General features: G+C 40.8%; 1 protein-coding gene across 13 annotated transcripts in view; it reads right to left on the bottom strand.

The window, feature by feature from the left end:
• The window catches only part of SH3KBP1 (SH3 domain containing kinase binding protein 1), a 384,957-nt gene that overhangs the window by 174,493 nt on the left and 184,823 nt on the right, over window positions 1–25,641 (bottom strand). For all 13 annotated transcript variants that reach the window (XM_064364467.1, XM_064364472.1, XM_012434029.3 and 10 more), the window contains one exon: window positions 9,501–9,604. In XM_064364467.1, coding sequence (XP_064220537.1) covers window positions 9,501–9,604 — 104 coding nt within the window. The remainder of the gene's footprint in view (window positions 1–9,500; window positions 9,605–25,641) is intronic.

Genomic DNA, 25,641 nt, shown 5'->3' with positions numbered 1-25,641 from the left:
GGCAGCTGGGCCAATTCCAACCCACTCAGTTCGAAGATGTCTGAAACATTCCTATTCCTAGTAGTAAGTGGCTCCAGCCCAAGATCCCTGAGGGAAGCCCTCCTGATGTGTAGGAAAAACAGGCTGCCTGCTGGGAAAATAGGGGTATCTTCATCTTGCCACACCCCCAGATGCCCGTATCACTGTCACAGCACAGTCTGAGAGGAGTGGCCAACGGGAAAATGGCAGAGGTCTATCAGTAAGTGGACGGACAGACAATAAAACCATTGCTCAATGCCTGGGGACACACTTCCCATCACAGGCGCACCACGGGCATGATGCTAATCTCTCTGTGAGCTAGAGCCCTTCATAGGGGTGGTGGGGGTGGCCCCAGTACCAAGGAGAGTCATTTAGTACTATTTCCTTCTATAGCCAGGCCAGTTGTTTTGGTCTCAAGACTGAGGCTGGAGATAGGAGAAAAATGGTATCTCACACTATCCCTGTTCAGAGATATTCTAGTTCACCTTCTTGTGTAAAGATGAGGACACGGACACTGCCACATGATTTCATTCGTTTATTCATTCACTCATTCTAAGAGTAAAGCACAGTGCCTCACATACTAAATGAATGAATGAACGAATGAATGGCAGGGACATCACCAGGAAAAATCCTTCATGGGGGCCTATAGAGCCCTGATTTCCCCACAGAAAAATGTTTCCTTCCTTCGCCACTGTTCTTAACTAAGCACTGCCACACTCAGGTCTGTATAGTCCTCTCAATTCCATCAATTTCACCAATATTTAGTGAGCACCTATCCTGCACTGCTCCAGTACCTGCAGACAGATTCACTGCTGAACAAAACAGAAAAAGACTCCATCCTTGAGAAGTTTCCAACAAGAGAGAGGACCTTACAGAGCCCGAACACCCCCTGCTTAGAAATGAAGCTTGCTTATGTTTGCATGTCTATAGTTAAGGAAAGAAACGCATCTCATTGTAACTAAGTAGGGATTATGAATACCACACCAAGGGCTTATAACTTCCACCCCAAGGAAAGGACAATAAAAAGGGGGCAGATCTTCTCCCTTCCCATCTTCTCCCTTCCCCACCCATAAACAGTTTTCTGCAGGCCTTGGCTCTAGGCTGAGAACAAATCCCACCTGTGTCCCTCTATGACCAACCCAGCCAGCTCTAGAGTCCTCTGATTAGTTTGGTCTCTTCTAGAACTTCATATAAATGTGCTAAGATATAATTTCACTGTGCACTAAGAGTGAATCTCACCTTTGGCTCAGAACTGGAAGCAGAGCAGTTTACACCTGGTAGTGTTTGAGAACACAGAATAAAACAACTTCAACAATTTCTATCTGAGGACCCAATTCTCATGTCTTTACAATCAACAGCATTTAAGTGGGTTCAGGGTCCAACGAAGTGGTTTTTAAATCTTAGCCCTGTTGGAGATTGGGCAAACACCTGGTTGAACTTCAATACTCCCATCCCCACCCCATCTTGCATCACATTTGTAAGGCACTAAAGAGGAAGTCTGTGACTGAAAAGATGGCACACTGCCTGTGAGTACTTGGCTATTCAGACCAGTTCCTATTTATCACCCCTGAAGTTTTACCTGTCAACTGGACTGAGAAAGGGAACAGACCCAAGGGCACAAGTAGCAAGAAAAAAAACTCATCTAAGGACAACTATAGCGTTTTTTCATCCAATGTGATACCCAACCCCAATCAGAAGCACACTGGAGGGGTGGGTTTGAGGGAAACCTGGGGTTAGGAGGACGCACATAGGCAAATGAAGTCAGCTTCATTGTTTCAAGAGCTGTTTTACCATTCTTCCCATAAAAGAAAAGTGACACATCCAAGTCTAAGGAAAGGCCCACACCTTAACGTTGCTAAAATTTTGCTCAAAACTTTTTCAGAAATAACTAAATGAAAATTGTAATACTGGTCCTTTATCCTACTTGTGAAAGGCAGGGAAAGGTGCTTTGGGAATTTTTAAAACACTAGAAAAGGGCCAGGCGCAGTGGCTCACGCCGTAATCCCAGCACTTTGGAAGGCCGAGGTGGGCGGATCATGAGGTCAGGAAATCAAGACCATCCTGGCCAACATGGTGAAACCCTGTCTCTACTAAAATACAAAAAATTAGCCGGGCATGGTGGTGTGCGCCTGTAGTCCCAGCTACTGGGGAGGCTGAGGCAGGTGAATCGCTTGAACCCGGGAGGCAGAGGTTGCAGTGAGCCGAGATTGAGCCACTGCACTTCAGCCTGGCGACACAGTAAGACTCTGTCTCAAAAAAAAAAACAAAAAACAAAAAACAAAAACCTAGAAAAATGTTAAGATAGCTTTTAAAACTTTTTAAAATTGAAGTATAATTTACATAAATGCACAGAACTTAACAATACAAACTGATTAGTTTTGACAAACGCCCATTGTAACCAACACCTCTATTAACATACAGACCATTTCCATCACTCCACCTAGTCAATCCATCTCCAAGCAATTTTAATCTGATTTCCATGACCTTTGATTCATTTTACTTCTTCTAGAACTTTATATAAATGTGCTGAGACATAATTTAATTTTCTGAATATTGCTGAAAAGAATACAAATTGTTTCTGGTAAACATCTTTTTCTATCAGTAGAACTGGTGGAAAAAATATATCTTTAAGGGGGCCATTTCCTGAAGGCATAAACACCTACACTATTTTCAATTTCAGAGGATATGAGAAAGCTGGCTATGCCAAACATAAACAAGCATTATGTAGGTCCTAAATGGTTAGACCAATATTTTCCCCCAATTCCTATCTAGTTCATTGTACGATTACCTCTTTCTGGCTGGCCCAGAACATTCCATTCACATAGAGAACTTGTTTTTACTCCGTCCCCTCACTCTTCTGAGAACAAGGCTATTCTACATGAGAGGGGGCCCTCAAAGACAAATCTCTAGAGTAACTGGAAGGGAAGTCATTTAAGAAAACATATACAATTTCTATTTAAGACTTAGGCAAACTGCCCAACAAGAAAGAGCAACATCCATGATTTTACATCAGAGTGGAAAGGGTTTCTGTTAGAGCTTTTGGAAACCTCCTTCAGCAGTGCTAGATAATCCTGTCTTTCAAAAACAGCCACAGGCTATTCTACAGGTCCCCAAATTCCTAAGTGAGTCCAATGCTAAGGTCTTACTACCATTCCAATTAGAAAATATGAACAAATGGTAACACAAGCCAGCAAGATAACCTTTCTGATCAATCTAGATCTTCAAGTTTTCTTCCATCACTATTTCCAGGTGAGAAAATGGTTATGGGGATATGTTCACCTGGGAAACCTTTAGATTAAGAATCTTTAAACAGGGCGCTCCTTTGAAACTTCAGCGTGGGCAGCACCATAACTTTGATCTCAACCCCATTTCACTGCATCTATCAGTACCTGCTTCCTATAACTCTACACCTGTCCCAAAGGTTCACAGGTCCTCCCCTACTGCAGAGCAAGGCTCTAATAAGACCATGTCCTCCTTCCTCCAGTGCATAAGACAAACACCACTCATTGTTTGCACGTCCAGTTGAAACCTCATCTATTCTACAAAGCATCTTCTTCACTCTCTGTGACCACTCCCATTTTTAAATTCCTCTCTCATTAGTCAATGCCATCATTTGCCACTCTGGAAACATCTTGGGTTGATAACTACCTTAGCTGTGTGTATCTTACCCTCCCTGACTAGACCAAGAATGTTTCAAGGGACAGGGTCTGTTCAATCAATCTCCCAATCTCAATAAACACAGTTTCTCTCAGAGTATAAGCACTGAAATATTTGATAAATGCCACAGTTATGCAAATCTATTATAAATACATTTAAACTTGCAAATATGTTACTTTTATATGATTGTGGCCTGTTTTGTATGCTGATGATTCAAATCTAATCAACTTTCTCTTCTAAACACAGCTTCCTTTTCCTTAATATGAATGTTTTACCATCTCTGCACATTAGGAAATCAGAGGTGTTCACCTCAAAGTTACTTGGAGAAATAATTGTAAAACAGCTCAAGCTCTCTGGATTATCAAATTCCAATAAACAGATATATTAATTTTTTTTTTTGAGATAAGACTCTCGCTCTGTCGCCACGCTGCAGTGCAGTGGCATGATCTCGGCTCACTGCAACCTCTGCATCCCTGATTCAAGCAATTCTCCTGCCTTGGCCTCCCGAGTAGCTGGGACTACAGGCATATGCCACTACACCCAGCTAATTTTTCTATTTTTAATAGAGACAGGGTTTCACCATGTTGGCCACAATGGTCTTTATCTCTTGACCTCGTGATCTGCCTGCCTTGGCCTCCCAAAGTGCTGGGATTATAGGCATGAGCCACTGTGCCTGACCTAATGTTATCTTTTTTTTTAAAAAAAGATACAAACCCTTCTAAAGCAAGGCGATATCTTAACAGGTTAGAAGTTTGGTATGCTTCGATTACCTATTAACTGATCAGCCTTTGAATGAGCTTGACTTCTCATGGGCAAAAATGACATGAGGATAGACTGCCCATCCACACCCACAAAGGTTGTCTGACTGATTTAAAGTTTTGATGAAGTTCAAGGGCCTATTTAACTCTAGCTGAGTGGACCAAATCTTCTATGGCACAAGAAAGAAGATTCTGAAGTACTTCAAAAGTGGATGTTATCTTTGCAAACCACAAAGCCAGGTTAAGCTTTAAGTCAGCCTGACTGGGGGCCACTGAGCAATACCTCGAAAAGTAACCAAAAAGAACACATGAAAACAAGAATCTTTGAACATCCCCTGGGCCACCAATGAGAGACTGGATAAGACCAAGCTAATCTAACACAAAAGGAAAAGTGGTTCCTTTCCCAGGCTCTAGATAACATTAAAAAAAAAAAAAAAGTGGCTTCAATGTACTTCTCAAAAAAAAAAAAACAAAAAAAAAAAACACCACTCTATAGGCCAAAAGGCCCAAATAAAAATTCCAGAGGCCTTCAAATGCTATTTCTCCTGGAAACCTCGTTCACATGCCATCTCTGTTCTACCTACAATTAGAACTTTGCCTGTATTTATTTGTCTTCTCCATTTTGGATAAAAATGACCCAGTGTGTATTCACAATGATTTCGTTAAAACTATCAATCCAGGAATTCACAGCCTGCTACTTTCCTTTTGAATTGGCAGTCTGGTTCCTTTAGGTTCACAATGATGATTTTTTTTCCCACAGCACAATCACCCCTTTCCAGCCAGGAGCCAGAAGCACAGCAGGTGCTTTCTTGGCAGGTGCTTTGCTTTGCCAACTCCACTATGCCCAGACTACCCTGAACACTCCCTTCCTTCCCTAAACCATGCTTTGGAGGCTGGCTCAGGCTGAGGAGCCAGGGCTGGTAGACTCTCTCCTACTAAATAAGCAAGCTGTTCACCTGACCAAGGGTCAAGGCTGTTTCTACCTAAACCTGCTTAAGTCTCTTGCTCATTATTGGTAGAATGCATTTGGTTAAATTGGACAAAAACATACAAGTGTCAGCTGGGTGCGGTGGCTCACGCCTGTAATCCCAGCACTTTGGGAGGCTGAGGCAGGCAGATCACGAGGTCAGGAGTTCAAGACCAGACTGGCCAACATGGTGAAGCCCTGTCTCTACTAAAAAATACAAAAATTAGCTGGGCATGGTGGCTCATGCCTGTGATCCCAGCTACATGGGAGGTTGAGGTAGGAAAATTGCTTGAACAAGGACCCATGAGGGGGAGGTTGCAGTAAGCCGAGATTGCGCCACTGCACTCCAGCCTGGGTTACAGAGTGAGACTACATCTCAAAAAAAAAAAAATATATATATATATACACACACACACACACACACATACACACACACACATACAGGTGTGAAGAGAAAGAGCTGGTGGTAATGATCTGAAGGTTTAAAAAACACTGTTGCCAAATTTGGTGTGAAGAGGACAACTAAAGAAGATAAGGGGTGAGGGGTTGGGGAGCTGTAGAACTTGAGAAGGAAACTAATGGGAATCATAGAGAATGCACTATGGATGCAGAGATAGATGGAACTCAAACCAGTAAACCCATAATTAGGAAGTGGCCTTGGCCCTATATCATAAGATTGTATTGATAAATGATGAACGAATATACATTTTGATATTTTAAGCTAAAATTAGATATTAAGGCAGATGTTTTAGGACTTCAGGATTCCCTACTTGATTCAACTCTTTCAAAAAAACTAGTCCATACATTCAAAATCCTCCTAAGGCCTATCCGTCAGGGCAAAAAAAGAGAGAGAGAGAGAGAAAGAGAGAGAGAGAGTGTGTGTGTGTGTGTGTCTGCAGTTTTGCAAAAATAGAGAAATCCATCTCTTAATCAATAAAAATATAATATATACCTACACAATGTTATATTTCATTAATATATTGATTAATCCTACAGTATTGCAAAACCATTATGTTCTTGCCTTGATCTGTCTCTGTGATTTAGGGGTTTTGTTTATTTTGAGTTTTTTTCTGTTTATTTTTAATCGTCAGTGGAATTAGAGAAGAGCTATCATTAGCATTTATATAACATTCACTACAAGAGAAAAGGACAGATTTTATATTATTAAGTGACAAGGACCCAGTTTCTGCAATATAACAAGTAAACTGGAACAATGGGGAATTTTTTATGATATTTTAAAACTTTGGATTAAAATGCCAGCCTTTATGTTTTGTTTTATGTAAATATCATAGACTATATGGTTATTTTTTCCTTTTTCTTACTTGAAGCACTTCCAGAATGAAGAACAGGATTTAGCTGGCAGTGAATAATAGAAAGGAGGCTGGTATTGTAGATGGTAGCAAAGGCCTATCAGCCTCTAGGCAAATACAGTAACAGCTCTGCAAGCACATGTCTCTATCCTTTAAGCAATCAACATTCAGTTTCTCTGCAGCCAATAGTCAGGCAAAAGAGGGCAATATTCCTGAGAAATGTATTAATCATTTTCCTTGTCTTGACTTGTGGTTTTTCTTAACGCATTATTACAACGTTAAAAGAAAAGTCATCTTCTATGACAGAAGCATTTTCAATTCTTGTTCCCTTTCAGTCTTTGATCACAAGCACATAAATATATTTTACATGGTTTTATCCTACTGTATGCAATTTTGTGTTCTGATTTGTTCAATTTGCAAAAAACTTTTTGTATTTCCATTGATTCATTTACTTATTCAGCAAGCATTTATTAAAGTGCATGTTAGGTTTCAGGCACTGTTCCAGGTACCACAAATATAAAGATAGATAAAAATCAGGTCCCTGCCATTGAAAAGCTCTCAGCTTAGTAGAATATAACAGATAATTACAATGCAAAGTATCATAACAAATACACATTTAAAAACCTGTGTTTACCATTTTTAATGGCTTCACAATGTTCTACCTGGAAAATACATCTTAATTCCCCTTCTTGATTATTTTTCATTATCACAAATACTGCTATAATTAACACGCTTCACATGTTTCTTCTTTCCTTAATCAGTTTCTGTGGATAAATTCTCAGGAATGAGATCATTGAGTCAAAAAGCGTTATTCAGGTATTTATAGCTCTTGACATACCTTGCCAAATCGCTTCATATAAGGATCACACAGACATACAAATTCACCAGTTCTTCCACACCTTGCCAACAGCCTTACCACTAAATATTTTCTTAGGATTTTCATAAGTAAAAACCCATTACTGTCTTAATTTAATTACTGTATTATTTAATTAACAGCTGAGTGTAACATTTTCTTGTGGCTATGATTTTTTTCTCCTTCTGGGATCTGTGTTTATGGCAGATTTATCTATCATTTATCACTGTTATAATAGCTTCCTAACATTTTCACATACTACATATATAATAACTTTTGTCATAATTTATTGCAAATGTTTTCCTATTTATTGTTCTCTTTCTTTAGCTGGACTACCTTCAAATTATACCAAAATCTTAACCATTTTTCTTATTAGTCACATCTGTTTATTTTTTCTTCTGGAATTCCTTCCACGGTTATAGTCTTAAGAAATTTGTCATTCTACCACAGAAATAAATGTTCTGTTATCCACTCATTTTTCACTCATTCAATTTTCAATAAATGTCTCATATATGCCCTGCTTGCCACCAGGGGTAAAAAAGGATGAATGACATATTAATTATCCAAAACTCAGAAGTAGGTAAAAGGGGTTCCTGCATGCCTTACCAGTGCCACACTGGAGACCCCATTAATTGCTTCTGGAGGGACATATATCTCTGTTTGGCACACTATTTACCATTTATGAGGCTAGTTTACAACTCTGTTACTGCAGATGTTAACTGGTCAAAACTGAGAGCACCGCAAATGATTCTTGCCAGGTAGCAACAAAAATAAATTTTGACGAGCAGAAATGCAAAGGATTTGTTCCCTAGAAAAGATAACCTCAAAGGTTATAGTTTTATTCCATTGTAGGGCACTATGTAGTTTTGCATGTAACTTAGCAATCTTAAGTATTTTTTTCAGTCATTATCTTTGCTCTTTCACAATTCTCTTTAGCCAGCCTTACCATCTTATAGATTCCTTCACTAATGAGTTAAATAAAACTCTGACACATGCTCACATTAGGTTATGCATGAGAGTTAGGAAATCTGGCTTCTAGCATCACCTCTGGCACTTCCACCCACATGACAGTTTCCTTAAAGTCCTCTATTTCTAGCTTCCTGTTCTATCAACTGTGGGTTTCTGTAAGATCAGAGGGCATCACCAAACAAAAAGCAATTGGAAAACTGTTTCTACATACAGACACAACTGTTGAATCAGAATGAATGATAAGCACATAGATATATTTTACATGGTTTTATCCTAGTGTATACAATTTTGTATTCTGATTTGTTCAATTTGCCTGAAACCCAGGATCCTCTGGGCCTGAGGGAGTCTGGAGGGACATTTCACCAGAGAATGTGCTGCAGCAGGAAGAATGAGAATGTGGTGCAGGAACAAGAAAATGTGGTGCAGCAGGAAGAGTGAGGGTCTCCAGTCACAGGGACCAGGGATGGCCATCAGCCCTGCCTCTTCTAGGGTCTCTTGATCCTCTTTCCTTATCCTGCACAATAAACTTAAAGAACCTTGTCACACCTGCCACATACTAGGTCTTCTAAGAAATGTCACTCCTTTTTTTGCCCTCTAAATCCACAGTGTCCCCCACAATGAATACTAAATCCATGCTCTAAAGATGGATCTGGGTCACTCTGGATACCCAGAGTCTATGATCAATTCAAGTAGACGAGAAACTTGGTGGCACTGGATTGGAAATTCAGGGTTACTTAATAAGCTGTGTTAGAGACAATGCTTTCCAGTGGCCCCAGGTTTGAACTCAGCTGGCTTGGGGGCATTCCTCTGGGGAAAGCCATTTCCTCATACAGGAGACTCAACTAGAGGATCCCTAACTTCAAGGCCAAACACCCTGTGAGTCTGCAGCAAGGCCTCATTGTGGGTGGGTCAGCAGTGACTATGACAGCCCATTTGAGGCCACTGCGTTTCCCAGCCGGGTTGCTTACCTCTCCTACCACCTCTATGATGTCGCCAACTTTCAGCTCAAGTTCATCATCATTCTGGGGCAGGTAGCTGAATGCTACCTGACACCGGCGCCTCCGTCGCTCGCCTGGATGGGAAAAGCAAAATATTTAGAGACAGCACTTCTCCCCAAATCAGATTTTAAAGAGAGGCTTCCTAGGCATGCAGGCAAATCAAGCTGACTTATTTCAAATACGCTCTCTGGGACATGGCTAGAGGCACGGCAGCACTGGTCTCTTAGAGAGAGGCAGTAGAAAGCAGAGCAATGCTTCTTGGTCTTTTAAAAGCTGCTAGGTCAGAAAGGCATGGATATGAGAAACAGATCCATTGGTGCAGAAGGCAAATACCCCACCCCTGAAGCACTGGAACACAGTGTTGCCTTAAACGGGTTTCCATTGATGGGGCTTTATATTTGCTGCTGTTGATTTTTAATGGAAGCTGACGTGATGTGGTAGAGAAAAAAGAATGGTCTGCTTCTAATGCTAGCAAGGCAGAGGGGATTCTTCCAAATATGCAAAGAAAAGATAAAGTATCCCGGCCTTTTTCTTACTCATCATCACTCTTTCAGCATGAGGGAACTCAAGCCTGATAAGCGAAGGCTGATTAGATTTCAGCCTGCTCTTGGTACCATTTCAAACGCCCCACAGGGTTCAACAAATCTACTTCTGTCCTCTTCCCTCTGTCCCAGGGGATCCATTAACAGGATCCCTGGCTGCTTACACAGAATCAAGTCAGACAAATCAAGATAAGAGCCAGGGTCACACTTCACTCAACCAGAGGACACTCAAGGGTACAACATCTCATTTACCCAGTGTGACCCATGTGGGAGACCCTGGTTTACAGCTGGTTCAAGTACAGACACAACTGTCCACAGCACATCTACACCACAGATATGCACTATGCAGAGAAAGAACATGTATGGTGGTGAGGGTGAGACAGACAGACAGCAGTGGAGGCCCAAGCCAGGGAGAGGTGGATGGGAGACAGGAAGTTAGACCAACATTGCCCAGAAGTTTGTTGTTTATGGCTGACAGCCTCACACCATTCCTTCATGCCACTGCATGGCCTAGAAAACCAAAGGGATCAATGGCTTCAAAGAAACACATTTAGAAATGCTTAAATTCTTTTTGGGCACTGCCTACAGGGATTCTTTTTCTTCTCTAATCTTTTCTCTGAGAAAGGAAGTCCATGCAGAGGTGATCACAGGGCACATTAAGGCCCCAACGCAGGATGACATCATACAAAGGGGAAGGTCTCTGTGCTACATTGGATGAGTACCCTGATCAATATGTTTCAAAAGCCGGTGGCCTAGTTCTCTCTGTTCCATTTTTCTCGTCTGTATCTCAGTAAGCAAGAACACAGTTGAATAGAGGGAAGAGGGCAGAAGTTCAGAATCGATATCTTGTCTAATCACATCTTTGGTGACTCCACAAATACTCTCTACCCTTTTGCGCAAAATTGCAAACCTCTAGGTCTTAAGAAGAAACACAGCACTTCCAGGCCAATTCCTAGGTACTGATGGCACTGTCAGCAGGCTGAGCAGTGCAACCCCAAGGAGGGCCTGGCTCTCCCTAGGACAGGGGGCCCACTCCAACTTGCTTTTCCAAGGCAGAGTGTCAGGAGGAATGGGTATTCCGATGCAAAGAATGCCACCACTATTCCATGGCTTTCCACACAATGGAAGGCAAATCAAGCACTCTGTACCGTAAAGGACATGGATTTCTCATTCTAGCAAATAAAGTCTAGATTACAAAGCAATTTTGGCAACCCTCTCCTGACCCTTGCGACTCCCCTGGCCCCACAGACACCTCTTAAGATGAAGTTCTACTATAAATCTTTAAAGGGCTTTCATTTGCTAGTGTTATGTTAAAAGCAAACTCTGCAGACGCAAATCTGAACATGAAACAAATCAAACGACAAATGTCTGAAAACCAACACTCATAACCACAGATATCAAAGTCCTGACCAAAGTGACTTAAAATAACACCATCTGGGGGAGAGAGATCCAAGATGGCTGATGATTAGCAGCTCGGGCACGTACCTCCCAGTGAAAGCGCAAAGAACGAGAGGACGCCACACTTTCAGACGAATATTAGTTGATCACGGACCAGGAGATTCCCAGTGGAGGAGCTCCACGGGTCGCCAGGGCGACTCTTGTGGCCGGAGTGGCGGTTTTGCTGGTGCCTTAGCACGCCAGTTCTTGGTGCAGAGTCCGGAGATTCCCGGGCAGAAAAGCACCATCAATCTTAACACTGCTGTTTTGGCCGGCTCAGTGGATTGCTCAGATTTCGGCGCAGGGAATCAACAAGTTGGACGTCAGAGACCCAGTTAGAAAGTCGGTAATTATAAAGATGACAGACGGACAAATATATAATGAAGGGAAGAAACCAGCGTAAAAAGGTAGAGAATACTCAAAATCAGAATGCCTCTCCCTCTACAGGGGATTGCAATTCCTCATCAGTAACGGAACAAGGCTTAATAGATTACGAGTGTGTTCCAATAACAGAAGCAGGTTTCAAAACGTGGGTGATAAGAAACTTCTGTGAATTAAAAGAACTTGTTCTAACCCAATGCAAAGAAACTAAGAACCTTGAAAAAAGGTTTGACGAAATGTTAACGAGAATGGACAATTTAGAGAAGAATATAAGTGAATTGATGGAGCTGAAAAACACAACACGAGAACTTCGCGAAGCATGCACAAGTTTAAACAGTCGAATTGATCAAGCAGAAGGAAGGATATCAGAAGTCGAGGACCAGCTCAGTGAAATGAAACGAGAAGACGAGAATGCAGAAACAAGGATGAAAAGGAAGGAGCAAAGTCTCCAGGAAATATGGGACTATGTGAAAAGACCTAATTTACGTTTGATAGGTGTACCTGAATGTGATGAAGAGAATGAATCCAAGTTGGAAAAAACTCTTCAGGATATCATTCAGGAAAATTTTCCCAACCTGGCAAGGCAGGGTAATGTTCAACTCCAGGTAATACAGAGAACACCACAAAGATATTCTTCAAGAAGACCAACCCCAAGGCACATAATTGCCAGATTTATTAGGGTTGAAATGAAGGAGAAAATACTAAGGGCAGCCAGAGAGAAAGGTCAGGTTACCCATAAAGGGAAACCTATCAGACTTACAGCAGATCTCTCAGCAGAAACCCTACAAGCCAGAAAAGAGTGGGGACCAATATTTAACATCCTTAAAGAAAAGAACTTTCAACCCAGAATTTCCTATCCAGCCAAACTAAGCTTTATGAGCGAAGGAAAAATTAAATCTTTTGCGAACAAACAAGTACTTAGAGAGTTCACCACCACCAGGCCTGCTTTACAAGAGCTTCTGAAAGAAGCACTATACATATAAAGGAACAACCAATATCAGCCTTTCCAAAAATATATCAAAAAGCAAAGAGCATTAACACAATGAAAAATTTACACTAACTAATGGGCAAAACAGCCAGCTAGCATCAAACGCCGGTATTAAACTTATATATATTTTAATTGGATAAAAAGCCAAAACCCATCGGTATGCTGCATCCGGGCCCATCTTACATGCAACAATACACAAAGACTCAGAGAGAAGGAGGAAGATTTACCAATCAAACAGAGAGTAAAAATAAACTAATAAACAAAAAGCAGGAGATGCAATTCTCGCCTCTGATAAAGTAGACTTTAAAGCAACAAAGATTAAAAGAGGCGAGGAATGACATTACATAATGGCAAAAGGATCAATGCAACAAGAAGAGCTAACGATTCTATAGATCAATGAGATAGAAAATTAACAAGGATATTCAGAACTTGAACTCAGACCCGGAACAAGTAAACTTAATAAACATTTATAGAACTCTCCACTTCAAATACACAAAACATACATTACCACCTCACACCTATTCCAAAGGTGACTATATAATTGGAAGTAAATCACTCCTCAGTAATCGCATAGCATTTCATAGGTTTAAATTAAATATTGGTTGGCTGTTTGTTTGTTATCTTCTTCCCTTATTCCTTCCTGACTACATCATTAAGTATAATTATCAGTATAAAAGAGGTTTTCAATACCCATTACTAAATTGCATTCTAGCCTGGGCAAGAAAGCAATACTCCCATTCTCTCTCCCTCTTTCTTTTCCTTTTCCCTCCTCCCCATTCTCTCTCTCTCTCTTTCTCTTCCTTTTTCCTCCTTCCTATTCTCTCTCTCTTTCTCTTTAAAAAAAAAAAAAAATAACACCATCTGAAGATCTAGTGTCAGCTGAAGCCATAAAACTTATAGTTGTATGTAAGTTCATATCTTCAAAAAACCCTCTGTAAAAAGTAGCATCTTTTTACAGAGTAGTGATCCAACACTGCACAAATGGCAAAGGAGAGAGTGATCTATTCTTAGAGAAAAGACTAACCCAATGGATGTAGGACCTGAAACAGAATAATTAGACTGCTCTTAAACCAAATCTCTGCATTGGACTTCCATAAAGGCCTGCCTCATGTCAGAAGAATGAAGTCTTCTCTACTTTCTCTCTGCTAGGCTAGTCCATCCTCTATGACTGTTACTCATTTGGTGACATAAAGTCCTATAAAGCTCACTGCCAACATACCAAGAAGAATAAGCCCTACAGAGGGCACAGGGGAGGGACCCAGAGGTGCCTGGTGGTAAAGATCACCTGACCCGATGCCAAGCACAATCATTCACCCTCACATTGGGATACCTCACAATCACTTCTGATATCCATCACCCCTTTCTCCTGCCAACCACATGAGTTAAAAAATAAAAGCCAGAATGGGCAATCATTTTGCAAATGAGGAATCCAGGATTCAATGTCTTGCCCCAGGTCACCAAGCTAGTAAGCAGCATTATTTCCTTAGCCTAAGTTCAGAGCTCTCTCTCCAGTGCTGGATATAAACTAATTCAATTCACATTTTGTGCCAAATTCTCTGCAATCTGTACTCAACTGCTTTCTACAACACTGTACCACATCACTTAGGTCTCTGCCATGGATCACTCATTACAGAGAGCCCCAAAATCCTGGACTGCTGCTTTTCGAGGCCTCAACTATAGCTTGTCACTGACTTGAATTTGTTTGCCAGTATCACCTGACCTACAACCCAGTTCAAGGGGGATGCTTGAGGGTGGGAGACATTGTATTTCCGTTGCATCCATCCATCTCAAACTTAAGGAAGTCTAAGAGAGTCATCTGTCATTTTTTTCCTCTCCTGGAATTTCACTGATGTTTACTAGTAAGTCTTGACCTTCCTTAAAGAGGTAAGGAGATGACAACACCACCTCATTTCAATAGCTTACATAAACTAAAGGAAAACAACTTACTATTTGCCTATGCCTGAGGTTTGGAATCCCTTAGTTTGAGCTACCACCTTCATGTCCAAATGAACTAGGCGTGGAGTTTTTACAGTAGTCCCCCCTTATCGACAGTTCCACTTTCTGTAGTTTCAGTTACCTGTAGTCAACTGAGGTCCAGAAATATTAAATGGAATATTCCAGAAATAAACAATTCATAACTTTTAAATTGCACGTCATTCTGAGTAGTACGATGAAACTTCACACCATCCTGCTTCATCCTGTCCAGGATGTGAATCATCCCTTTGTCTAGCATCTCTATGCTGTAGATGCTCCCTGCCCCTGAGTCATTGACGCTATCTGCTCCTGACATCTAACCACAGACAGCGTTGTGACTCCACAATTCAGGATCACTCAAAGCAGATGATCCTCATTCTGATAGATCATAAGATCAACAGTAGCCCAACACTACGTCACAATGCCTACATCATTCACCTCACTTTATTACATCATGTAGGCCTTTTACCATCTCACATCATCACAAGAAGGCTAAGTACAGTACAGTAAGATATTATGAGAGAAAGAGAACATATTCACATAACTTTTATTATAGTACATTGTTAGTGTTCTATTGTTAGTGTTTTATTATTTATTGGTGTTAATCTCTTCCTGAACCTAATTTATAAATTAATCTTTCTCATAGATATGTATATATAGGTAAAGACATGGTATATATAGGGCTTGGCACTATCTACAGTTTCAGGCATCCACTAGGGGTCTTGAAATGTAGCTCCCATGGATAAGGGGGAACAACTGTATTAAGTGAAATAAGGGTTAGCTAAACACAAGAACTGTGATACCACAATAGTCAATCTGATGATAACTGAGAAAGCATACCCTCAACTCTCCCACTAGACCCCATGGCCACCTTCCATTTGTGATCATTTTGTTTAATAAAATAACATTATTGAGCACCTACTATGTGCCGTAGACTGCTGGGCATTTTACATATGCTACCCCATTTGATCCTCACATTGAACCTCCGGGGTAGATTACTAAGCCCCTTTTTACAGACAAGACCTTGGAGGCACAAAAAGATCACATATTTTACCAGAGGATTTCAAACCAGGCGATACAACTCCAGAAGCACTGCCTCCCTCCCACACCTGACTGGTCTGAAGCATTCTCAGCCCTGGGTCTTGAGATAACAGAAGGGACTAGCTGCACTAACATGGTATTTATTTAAAAGGTGGAACCATAAAGTGAAAAACCACAAATCAGGAGCTTTTCCTTATAACTGCTGGGTACTTGGGCCCTACAGGCCCCAGATTTAATAAAATAAAGCTGGTTGGATGGGGAGGCAATACAATTGCCTTCTCAGAAAAGGAAATAGCAGAAACTGACTAGAGTGTCATGACCCAGTCCCCAAAGCAGCACATACATCTGTATTTTAAAGCCTACATCCTAGGATCTTACAACATGTGAAAACTTTACTAGGCCAATTCATTCAGTGTCCATGAAAATATACTAATAACAAGAAATAATGTAGTAGATGAAAAAAGTCTTTGGGTCAACTGAAAACTTCCAACACTTACAGAGGGAGCTTCCCCCTCCCCCGCACCCCCCCACCACCTCTTTTTTTTTTTACATCTACCATTCCCCATGATGGAACAAGAGTAAAGCTAAAAGCATTTAAATCATCTGATATTTTCAAAGAATACATCAAATTAATCAACTAGATCCTTATCACATACCTGGGGAATGTGGCGGTATTCTGAAATTATATTGCAAGAGAGAAACCACTGATAAAAAGTAACAGAGGAAAACCAAAAGATATCCTAATGCCCAGTTTCCAGGGTTACTTCTGGCATTTTCTACAGGTATGGCCTGAGGACCACCTGCACCAGAGTGTTAAAATGCAGGGCAGAGGAGAGAGATCCAAGATGGCTGATCACTAACAGCTCGGGCTCGTAGTTCCCAGTGAAAGCACAGAGAACGAGAGGACGCCACACTTTCAGACGAATATTTGTTGCTCACGGACCAAGAGATTCCCAGCGGAGGAGCCCCACGGGTCGCCAGGGCGATTCTTGTGGCCAGCACAGCGGTTTTGCTGGCGCCTTAGCGCGGCAGTTCTTGGTGCCAGAGTCTGGAGATTCCCGGGCAGAAAAGCACCATCAATCTTAACACCGCTGTTTTGGCCGGTGCAGTGGATTGCTCAGATTTCGGTGCTGGGAATCAACAAGTTGGACGTCCGCTCAGAGACCTAGTTAGAAAGTCGGTAATTACAAAGACGACAGAGGGATAAATATATAATGAAGGGAAGAAACCAGCCTAAAAAGGCAGAGAATACTCAAAATCAGAATGCCTCTCCCTCTACAGGGGATCGCAGTTCCTCATCAGTAACGGAACAAAGCTTAATGGAGAACGAGTGTGTTCCAATAACAGAAGCAGGTTTCAAAAGGTGGGTGATAAGAAACTTCTGTGAATTAAAAGAACTTGTTCTAACCCAATGCAAAGAAACTAAGAACCTTGAAAAAAGGTTTGACGAAATGTTAACGAGAATGGACAATTTAGAGAGGAATATAAGTGAATTGATGGAGCTGAAAAACACAACACGAGAACTTCGCGAAGTATGCACAAGTTTAAACAGTCGAATTGATCAAGCAGAAGAAAGGATATCAGAAGTCGAGGACCAGCTCAGCGAAATGAAACGAGAAGACAAGATTGGAGAAAAAAGGATAAAAAGGAATGAGCAAAGTTTCCAGGAAATATGGGACTATGTGAAAAGACCTAATTTACGTTTGATAGGTGTACCTGAATGTGACGAAGAGAATGAATCCAAGTTGGAAAATACTCTTCAGGATATCATTCAGGAAAACTTTCCCAACCTGGCAAGGCAGGGTAATATTCAACTCTAGGTAATACAGAGAACACCACAAAGATATTCTTCAAGAAGACCAACCCCAAGGCACATAATCGCCAGATTTATAAGGGTTGAAATGAAGGAGAAAATACTAAGGGCAGCCAGAGAGAAAGGGCGGGTTACCCATGAAGGGAAACCTATCAGACTTACAGCAGATCCCTCAGCAGAAACCCTACAAGCCAGAAAAGAGTGGGGACCAATATTTAACATCCTTAAAGAAAAGAACTTTCAACCCAGAATTTCCTATCCAGCCAAACTAAGCTTTATGAGCGAAGGAAAAATTAAATCTTTTGCGAACAAACAAGTACTTAGAGAGTTCACCACCACCAGGCCTGCTTTACAAGAGCTTCTGAAAGAAGCACTATACATACAAAGGAACAACCAATATCAGCCTTTCCAAAAATATATCAAAAAGCAAAGAGCATTAACACAATGAAAAATTTACACTAACTAATGGGCAAAACAGCCAGCTAGCATCAAATGGCAGTATTAAACTTATATATATTCCAATTGGATAAAAAGCCAAAACCCATCAGTATGCTGCATCCAGACCCATCTCACATGCAACGTTACACAAAGACTCAAAACAAAGAGAAGGAGGAAGATTTACCAACCAAACAGAGAGTGAAAATAAACAAATAAACAAAAAGCAGGAGATGCAATTCTCGCCTCTGATAAAGTAGACTTTAAAGCAACAAAGATCAAAAGAGGCAAAGAAGGACATTACATAATGGCAAAAGGATCAATGTAACAAGAAGAGCTAACGATTCTATAGATCAACCAGACAGAAAATTAACAAGGACAGCCAGGACTTGAACTCAGACTCGGAACAAGTAAACTTAATAAACATTTATAGAACTCTCCACTTCAAATACACAAAACATACATTACCACCTCACACCTATTCCAAAAGTGACTACATAATTGGAAGTAAATCACTCCTCAGTAATTGCATAGCATTTCATAGGTTTAAATGAAATATTGGTTGGCTGCTTGTTTGTTATTTTCTTCCCTTATTCCTTCCTGTCTACATCATTAAATATAAATATTGGTATAAAAGAGGTTTTCAATACCCATTACTAAACTGCATTCTAGCCTGGGCAAGAAAGCAATACTCCCTTCTCTCTCTTTCTTTCTCTTCCTTTTTCTTCCTCTTCTTCATTCTTTTTTTTCTTTCTTTCTAAAAAAAAAAAATGCAGGGCAGAACTACTGAACTCAATCTTTGGGGTTGGGGCCAGGGACCTGCATTTAAACCTGTCCCTTGAATAACACTCATGAAAATCTAAATCTCCGCAACAAATCAGTACCACAAATAAGAGGTGATAAAAAAAAAAAAAACACCTTGTGGGAACAGGTGGTCTTCCCTTGGAGGACCCTAATGTATGTCTCTCATTCTTCCCTGCATATTGAAATCACCTGGGGAGTTTCTTAAAACTACTGATGCCTTCCGAAATAGCCCGAGAGGAACTAGGTCTCCATAGAAAAATGGCTTCTTCCAGGGCTAGGGCAAACAAGATATGAAGTGAGACTAAAATATCTGATTGTGCTAAAATTCATGAAGTGCTCAAATATCTAAGGGATAATTTCAAAAGGACACAGAAGTCAGCTATATACATGGCTTCCACTGGCCAAAGTTGAGACAATACAGTATGTACTGAGGGCATTTATTACCATTTATTCATTTAAAAAATTCATGAGTTCATATTTATATGTTTAACAGGTAGCTAGCTAGCTAGCTAAAGAAAATCAGAGAGATAGTTATGGGGTGAGAAGTGAAAGCTCTTTTTTTTTTCTTTAACAAAAGAACATTGACAAATACAGAAATGATAGAAACAGACGATAGTCATTTTATTTTTTTCCTTTGAATTAGTTATTTTATTTTCTTTGGATATATACACAGAAGTGCGACTGCTGGATAATATCGTAGCTCTATTTTTTTTTTTTTTTTATTGCATTTTAGGTTTTGGGGTACATGTGAAAAACATGCAAAGTTGTTGCATAGGTGCATTCATGGCAGTGTGATTTGCTGCCTCCCTCCCCCTCACCCATATCTGGCATTTCTCCCCATGCTATCCCTCCCCAACTCCCCCCCCGCTGTCCCCCCCACTCCCCCGCAACAGACCCCCGTGTATAGTGCTCCCCTCCCTGTGTCCATGTGTTCTCCTTGTTCAACACCCACCTATGAGTGAGAACATGTGGTGTTTGGTTTTGTGTTCTTGTGTCAGTTTGCTGAGAATGATGGTTTCCAGGTTCATCCATGTCCCTACAAAGGACGCGAACTCCTCATTTTTAATGGCTGCATAATATTCCATGGTGTATATGTGCCACATTTTTCCTGTCCAGTCTATCATCAATGGGCATTTGGGTTGGTTCCAGGTCTTTGCTATTGTAAACTGTGCTGCAATGAACATTCGTGTGCATGTGTCCTTATAGTAGAACGATTTATAATCCTTTGGATATATGCCCAGTAATGGGATTGCTGGGTCAAATGGAATTTCTATTTCTAGGTCCTTGAGGAATCGCCACACTGTTTTCCACAGTGGTTGAACTAATTTACACTCCCACCAACAGTGTAAAAGTGTTCCTATTTCTCCACATCCTCTCCAGCATCTATTTTCTCCAGATTTTTTAATGATCGCCATTCTAACTGGCGTGAGATGGTATCTCAATGTAGTTTTGATTTGCATTTCTCTAATGACCAGTGATGATGAGCATTTTTTCATATGTTTGTTGGCCTCTTGTATGTCTTCTTTTGTAAAGTATCTGTTCATATCCTTCGCCCATTTTTGAATGGGCTTGTTTGTTTTTTCTTGTAAATCTGTTTTAGTTCTTTGTAAATTCTGGATATCAGCCCTTTGTCAGATGGGTAGGCTGCAAAAATTTTTTCCCATTCTGTTGGTTGCCGATTCACTCTATTGACTGTTTCTTTTGCCGTGCAGAAGCTGTGGAGTTTGATTAGGTCCCATTTGTCTATTTTGGCTTTTGTTGCCAATGCTTTTGGTGTTTTGGTCATAAAGTCCTTGCCTACGCCTATGTCCTGAATGGTTTTGCCTAAGTTTCCTTCTAGTGTTTTTATGGTGTTAGGCCTTATGTTTAAGTCTTTAATCCATCTGGAGTCAATTTTGGTGTAAGGTGTCAGGAAGGGGTCGAGTTTCTGCTTTCTGCATATGGTTAGCCAGTTTTCCCAACACCACTTAACTTTTTTAGGAACTTCCATGCTGTTTCCATTAAAGATGTACCAGTTTAAATTACCACCACCAATACAACAAAATGCTCTATGACATTGGTCTGGGCAATGATTCTTTGGGACAACAGTCATTTTATAGCCATCAGAGTAATAACTGATTCTGGGAGGAATCGATGGTTGTTAAAGCATGGGGTGACACCTTGTTGAGAATTAAGATATTTACAAAATCCCAAAGTATCTCCCCACAGTTACAAAATGAAAATGGTTCCCTTAGAATGAAGAGAGCTGGCAGATACAGCCTTACCCAAGTGATCCAAGTTAACATTGCTAATCATAAAACAAATTGACATCATGTGCCTCCTGACTGGCTACACTGAGAAGGGCCTATAGAACGTCATCACCTATAGAATACTTCTATAACATCACCTGTAGAATACTTCTGCCACAACATTTACCTAAATCCAACCATGAAGAAACAATCATTCAAAATTAAAATGAGGAGTAGTCTACAAAAACTGATCTGGCCGGGCGCCATGGCTTACACCTGTAATCCCAACACTTTGGGAGGCCAAGGTGGGAGGATCATCTGAGGCCAGGAGTTTGAGACCAGCTGGCCAACATGGCGAAACTCCGTCTCTACTAAAAATACAAATATTAGCTGGGTGTGGTGGTGCGCTCCTGTAGTCTCAGCTACTCGGGAGGCTGAGGCAGGAGAATCGCTTGAATCCGGGAGACTGCAGTGAGCCGAGATCATGCCACTGCACTGCAACCTGGGTGACAGAGCAAGACTCTACCTCAAAAAAAAAAAGATCTGATTTTTTTCTTAAAAACATTTTTTTTTTTTTGAGAGAGGGTCTGACTCTGTTGCCCAGGCTGGAGTACAGTGGTGTGATCTTGGCTCACTGCAGCCTTGACCTCCCAGGCTCAAGTGATCTTCCCACCTCATCCTCCTGAGTAGTCCTGAGTAGCTGGGACTACAGATGTGAGCCACCACACTGCTAATTTTTTTTTTTTTTTGTAAAGATGGGGTCTCGCTATGTTGCCTAGGCTGGTCTTGAACTCCTAGGCTCAAGTGATCCTCCTGCCTCAGCCTCCCAAAGTGCTGGGATTACAAGAGTAAGCCATCAATGCCTGGCCTAAAAAAAAAAAATTCTTATTGATACATAATATTTGTACATTTTTATGGGGTACATGTGATATTTTGTTCCATGCATAGAATGTGTAGTGATCAAGTCAGGGTAACTGAGTGTCCAACACCTTGAGCATTTATCATTTCTATGTATTGGGAACATTTCAAGTCCTCTCTTGTAGCTATTTTGAAATATAAAATACATTGTTGTCAACTATAGTCACCCTACTCTGTTACTGAGTACTAGAACTTATTCCTTCAATAACTGTATGTTTGTATCCAGTAACCAACCTCTCATCACTCCTCCCCCTCCAATGGAGATCATTCCCAGCCTCTGGTAACTATCATTCTACTCTCTACCTCCATGAGATCAACTTTTTTAGTTCTTCATGTTTACCTCTGCACTATTCACAGTAGCAAAGATAGGCAATCAACCTAAGTGTCCATCAACAGAAAAGTGGATAAGGAAACTGTGGTACATATACCCAACAGAATATTACTCAGCCATAAAAAGAATGAGATCCTGTCATCTGAAACAACATGGATGGAACTGGAGGCCATTATGTTAAATGAAATAAGCCAGGCACTGAAACACAAACATCACATGTTCTCACTTTGTAAGATCTAAAACTCCAAACAATTGAACCCATGGACATAGAGAGTAGAAGGATGGTTATCAGAGGCTGGGAAGAGTAGTGGGATTGGGTCAGGGGTGAGGTAGGGATGGTTAATGGGTACAAAAAACATAGTTAGAAAGAATGAATAAGACCTACCATTTGATAGCACAACAGGATGATATAGTCAATAACAACATAATCATACACATTTTCAAATTACTAAAAGACTATAATTGGATTGTCTGTAACACAAAGGATAAATGCTTCAGGGTATGGATACCCCATTCTCCATGATGTGATTATTATGCATTGCATGCCCATATCAAATATCTCCTGTATCCCATAAATATATATACCTATGTACTGACAAAAATTAAAAAGTTATTAAAAAAAGAAAATGTGGTATATATACCTAACAGACTACTACTCAGCCATAAAAAAGAACGATGTCCTATCTTTTGCAACAACATGGATGGAACTAGAGGTATTATGTTAAGTGAAATAAGCCAGGCATGGAAATATTTTTTTCTTAAGTCAATATCACAAAAGATATTTAAAAGGCTAAATAATTATTCTAGATTTTTAAAAGAGTAAAGACATACGACAACTAAATATAATGTATGATCTCTAATTGGATTTTGCATTTTTAAAAGGCTATAAAAACATTATTGAGAGAACTGGGGAAATTTGAGTATGAACTAATTCTAGATAATAGCATGTTAATGTTACATTCCTGGAGTGTGTTAATTCTATTGCAGTTACATAGCAGAATGTCCTCATACTTAGGAGATACATTCTGAAGTATTTTGGGATGAAGTGTCCTGATGTTTGTAACTTCTTATCAAACCATTTAAGGAAAAAACTCAGGCCAAACTCAGTGACTCACACCTGTAATCCCAGCACATTGGGAGGCCAAGGCAGGAAGATCCCTTGACCCCAGGAGTTCGAGACCAGCCTGGGCAATATGGTAAAACCTCAACTCTATAAAAAATAGAAAAATTAGCTGGGTGTGGTGGCATGTGCTTGTGGTCCCAGCTACTCCAGAGCCCAAGGTGGGAGGGCTGTCCGAGCCCCAGGAGGTCAAGGCTGCAGTGAGCTGTGATCACACCACTGTACTCCAGCCTGGTCGACAGAGTGACACCTTGTCTCAAAAAAAAAAAAAACAAAAAACAAAAAACAACAAAAAAAAATGCAAACCGAAATGATTAAAAAAAGAAATCAAAAAGAGTATGTATGGAGATTGGATAGAGGACAGACATAGAAAGCAAATGTGACAAAACGCTAACAATTGGTGAGTCTAGGTGGGTGTTCATTGTACTATTGTTTCAAATTTTCCGTGTATTTAAATTTTTTCTGATTAAAACTTTTAAGGGGAAATACTAATGCCTGGGACCCACCTCTAGAGATTCAAATGTCACTATTGGTCTAGGGTGTACCCTGGACATCTGGATTTTAAAAGTTTCCCAGGTGATTCTAATGTGCAGCTAAAGTCCAGAGACATCTAGACAGATCTGTTGCCCTAAGAAAAGCATCAGGCCAAAAATAAATGGGACTTTTCCGGGATCAGGTTATTTTAGGTCCTACATTCAGTGTCTTTTCCCAGAAGGGAGAGAACCCAGACTTCTAAATATTTGACAATAGTATTTAATACATATAGCACAGGTGAATTCTGTTGTGCTGTGATGTTTATTTCACAGACCTTTGGAACAGCTGCACTGAGTAGTTTCTAGCTCTGGAAATGTGTTTCTGGGTTGGGGCAGGAGAGTGGAGAAGATGGAGGTCTCTTCTATAATTCATTAACAAACTGTGGGGTGCTGAGGGCTGGGGGTGGGGGCAGTGGGTAGGTAGCAACTCCCTAGTTACTGAGCAGCATGCCAGCTTCTTTAAGAGGCTGTTCTTGAGTTGGAAACCTCAATTTATGCAAGAAGTCATGTTTCCCACCTCAGGATGGAGAAAACAATACAAACTGAACTAAATGTATAGATTCACACATTTTTACTTGGGACATCCAGTAGATTCTCAGTACAAGGGAAAAGAAAGTAGAATTACTGATCTTGCAGAACTCCTGCATCATACTCTTTACTGGAAACATTTCCACTCGTCACCCTGTTTCAACATAATGCAACTCACAGAAAGAGGAGGATACTTGAGAAGCCAGTGGCACTCCATATAAAAGAACCTTGTGGGTGCTTCTTCACAAACCCCTCTTGGCTGTACCTGGACTGTTGCAGTGGAAATGCAGAGTATTTAATTAATCAGCATTGTGTGGTCCCTAGGGATGAGCCTGCTTGGTTTTCATAGGGACATGTATAATCAACATCTCTGCATAGCAGAACACAGGAAATCCATTTGCCTGCTACTTCAAAAGCAGAGAGCATTTGACAAGTGGGTATAGCTATACCAGTGCTCATTTTCTCCCAAGTCTTGGCAGGAAATAAGAGAAAAAGTAGAGCTAGTAGGGAACCATTTATTAGAGCCTTTGAGCATGGAGGGTAGGAAGGGAGGCAGATAACATCAAAAGTTACAGAAGAAAAATCACCTTAATCTTGGAGATGAAGGAAATGAACATCGAGTGCCTGCTACGTGCCAGGAACCACACTTGGCACGTAACAGGCCTTCCCTCATGTCCTCAGGCCAACTCTAGGAGGTTCGGCATGCTGGTCCCACCTTTATGATGAGCACAGGAAGCCTGGATAATTTGTCCAGGGTACATGGGTTAAATAAGTTGTGGTCTTCAGTTCTCTTCTTTTGCCAACCCAAAATGATACGAGGAAGACAGATTAGGAGTGAGTTTCTAGGAGACTCTGGATGCCAAGCTAAGGATGAAGACTTTATTTTGTGGGCAATGAGAAACCAGAGGAGGTTTCTGGAAAGAGAAGCATAGAACAAGATGTGATGAGGGCAGTGATCTAGGGAGAAGGGCATGGTGTCAGGGATGTGCAGAATGGTGTTGAGGAGGGGTCCCAGAGCAGGAGATGGCCCAGCAGAAG

The sequence above is a fragment of the Aotus nancymaae genome, unplaced genomic scaffold (genome assembly GCF_030222135.1).
Source record: "Aotus nancymaae isolate 86718 unplaced genomic scaffold, 86718_ANA_hifiasm-v0.15.2.pri h1tg000058l, whole genome shotgun sequence".
In the NCBI taxonomy this organism is placed as follows: Eukaryota; Metazoa; Chordata; class Mammalia; order Primates; family Aotidae; genus Aotus; species Aotus nancymaae.
The sequence above is the reverse complement of the archived record's forward strand: the minus strand, read 5'-3'. Positions and strand labels throughout refer to the sequence as shown.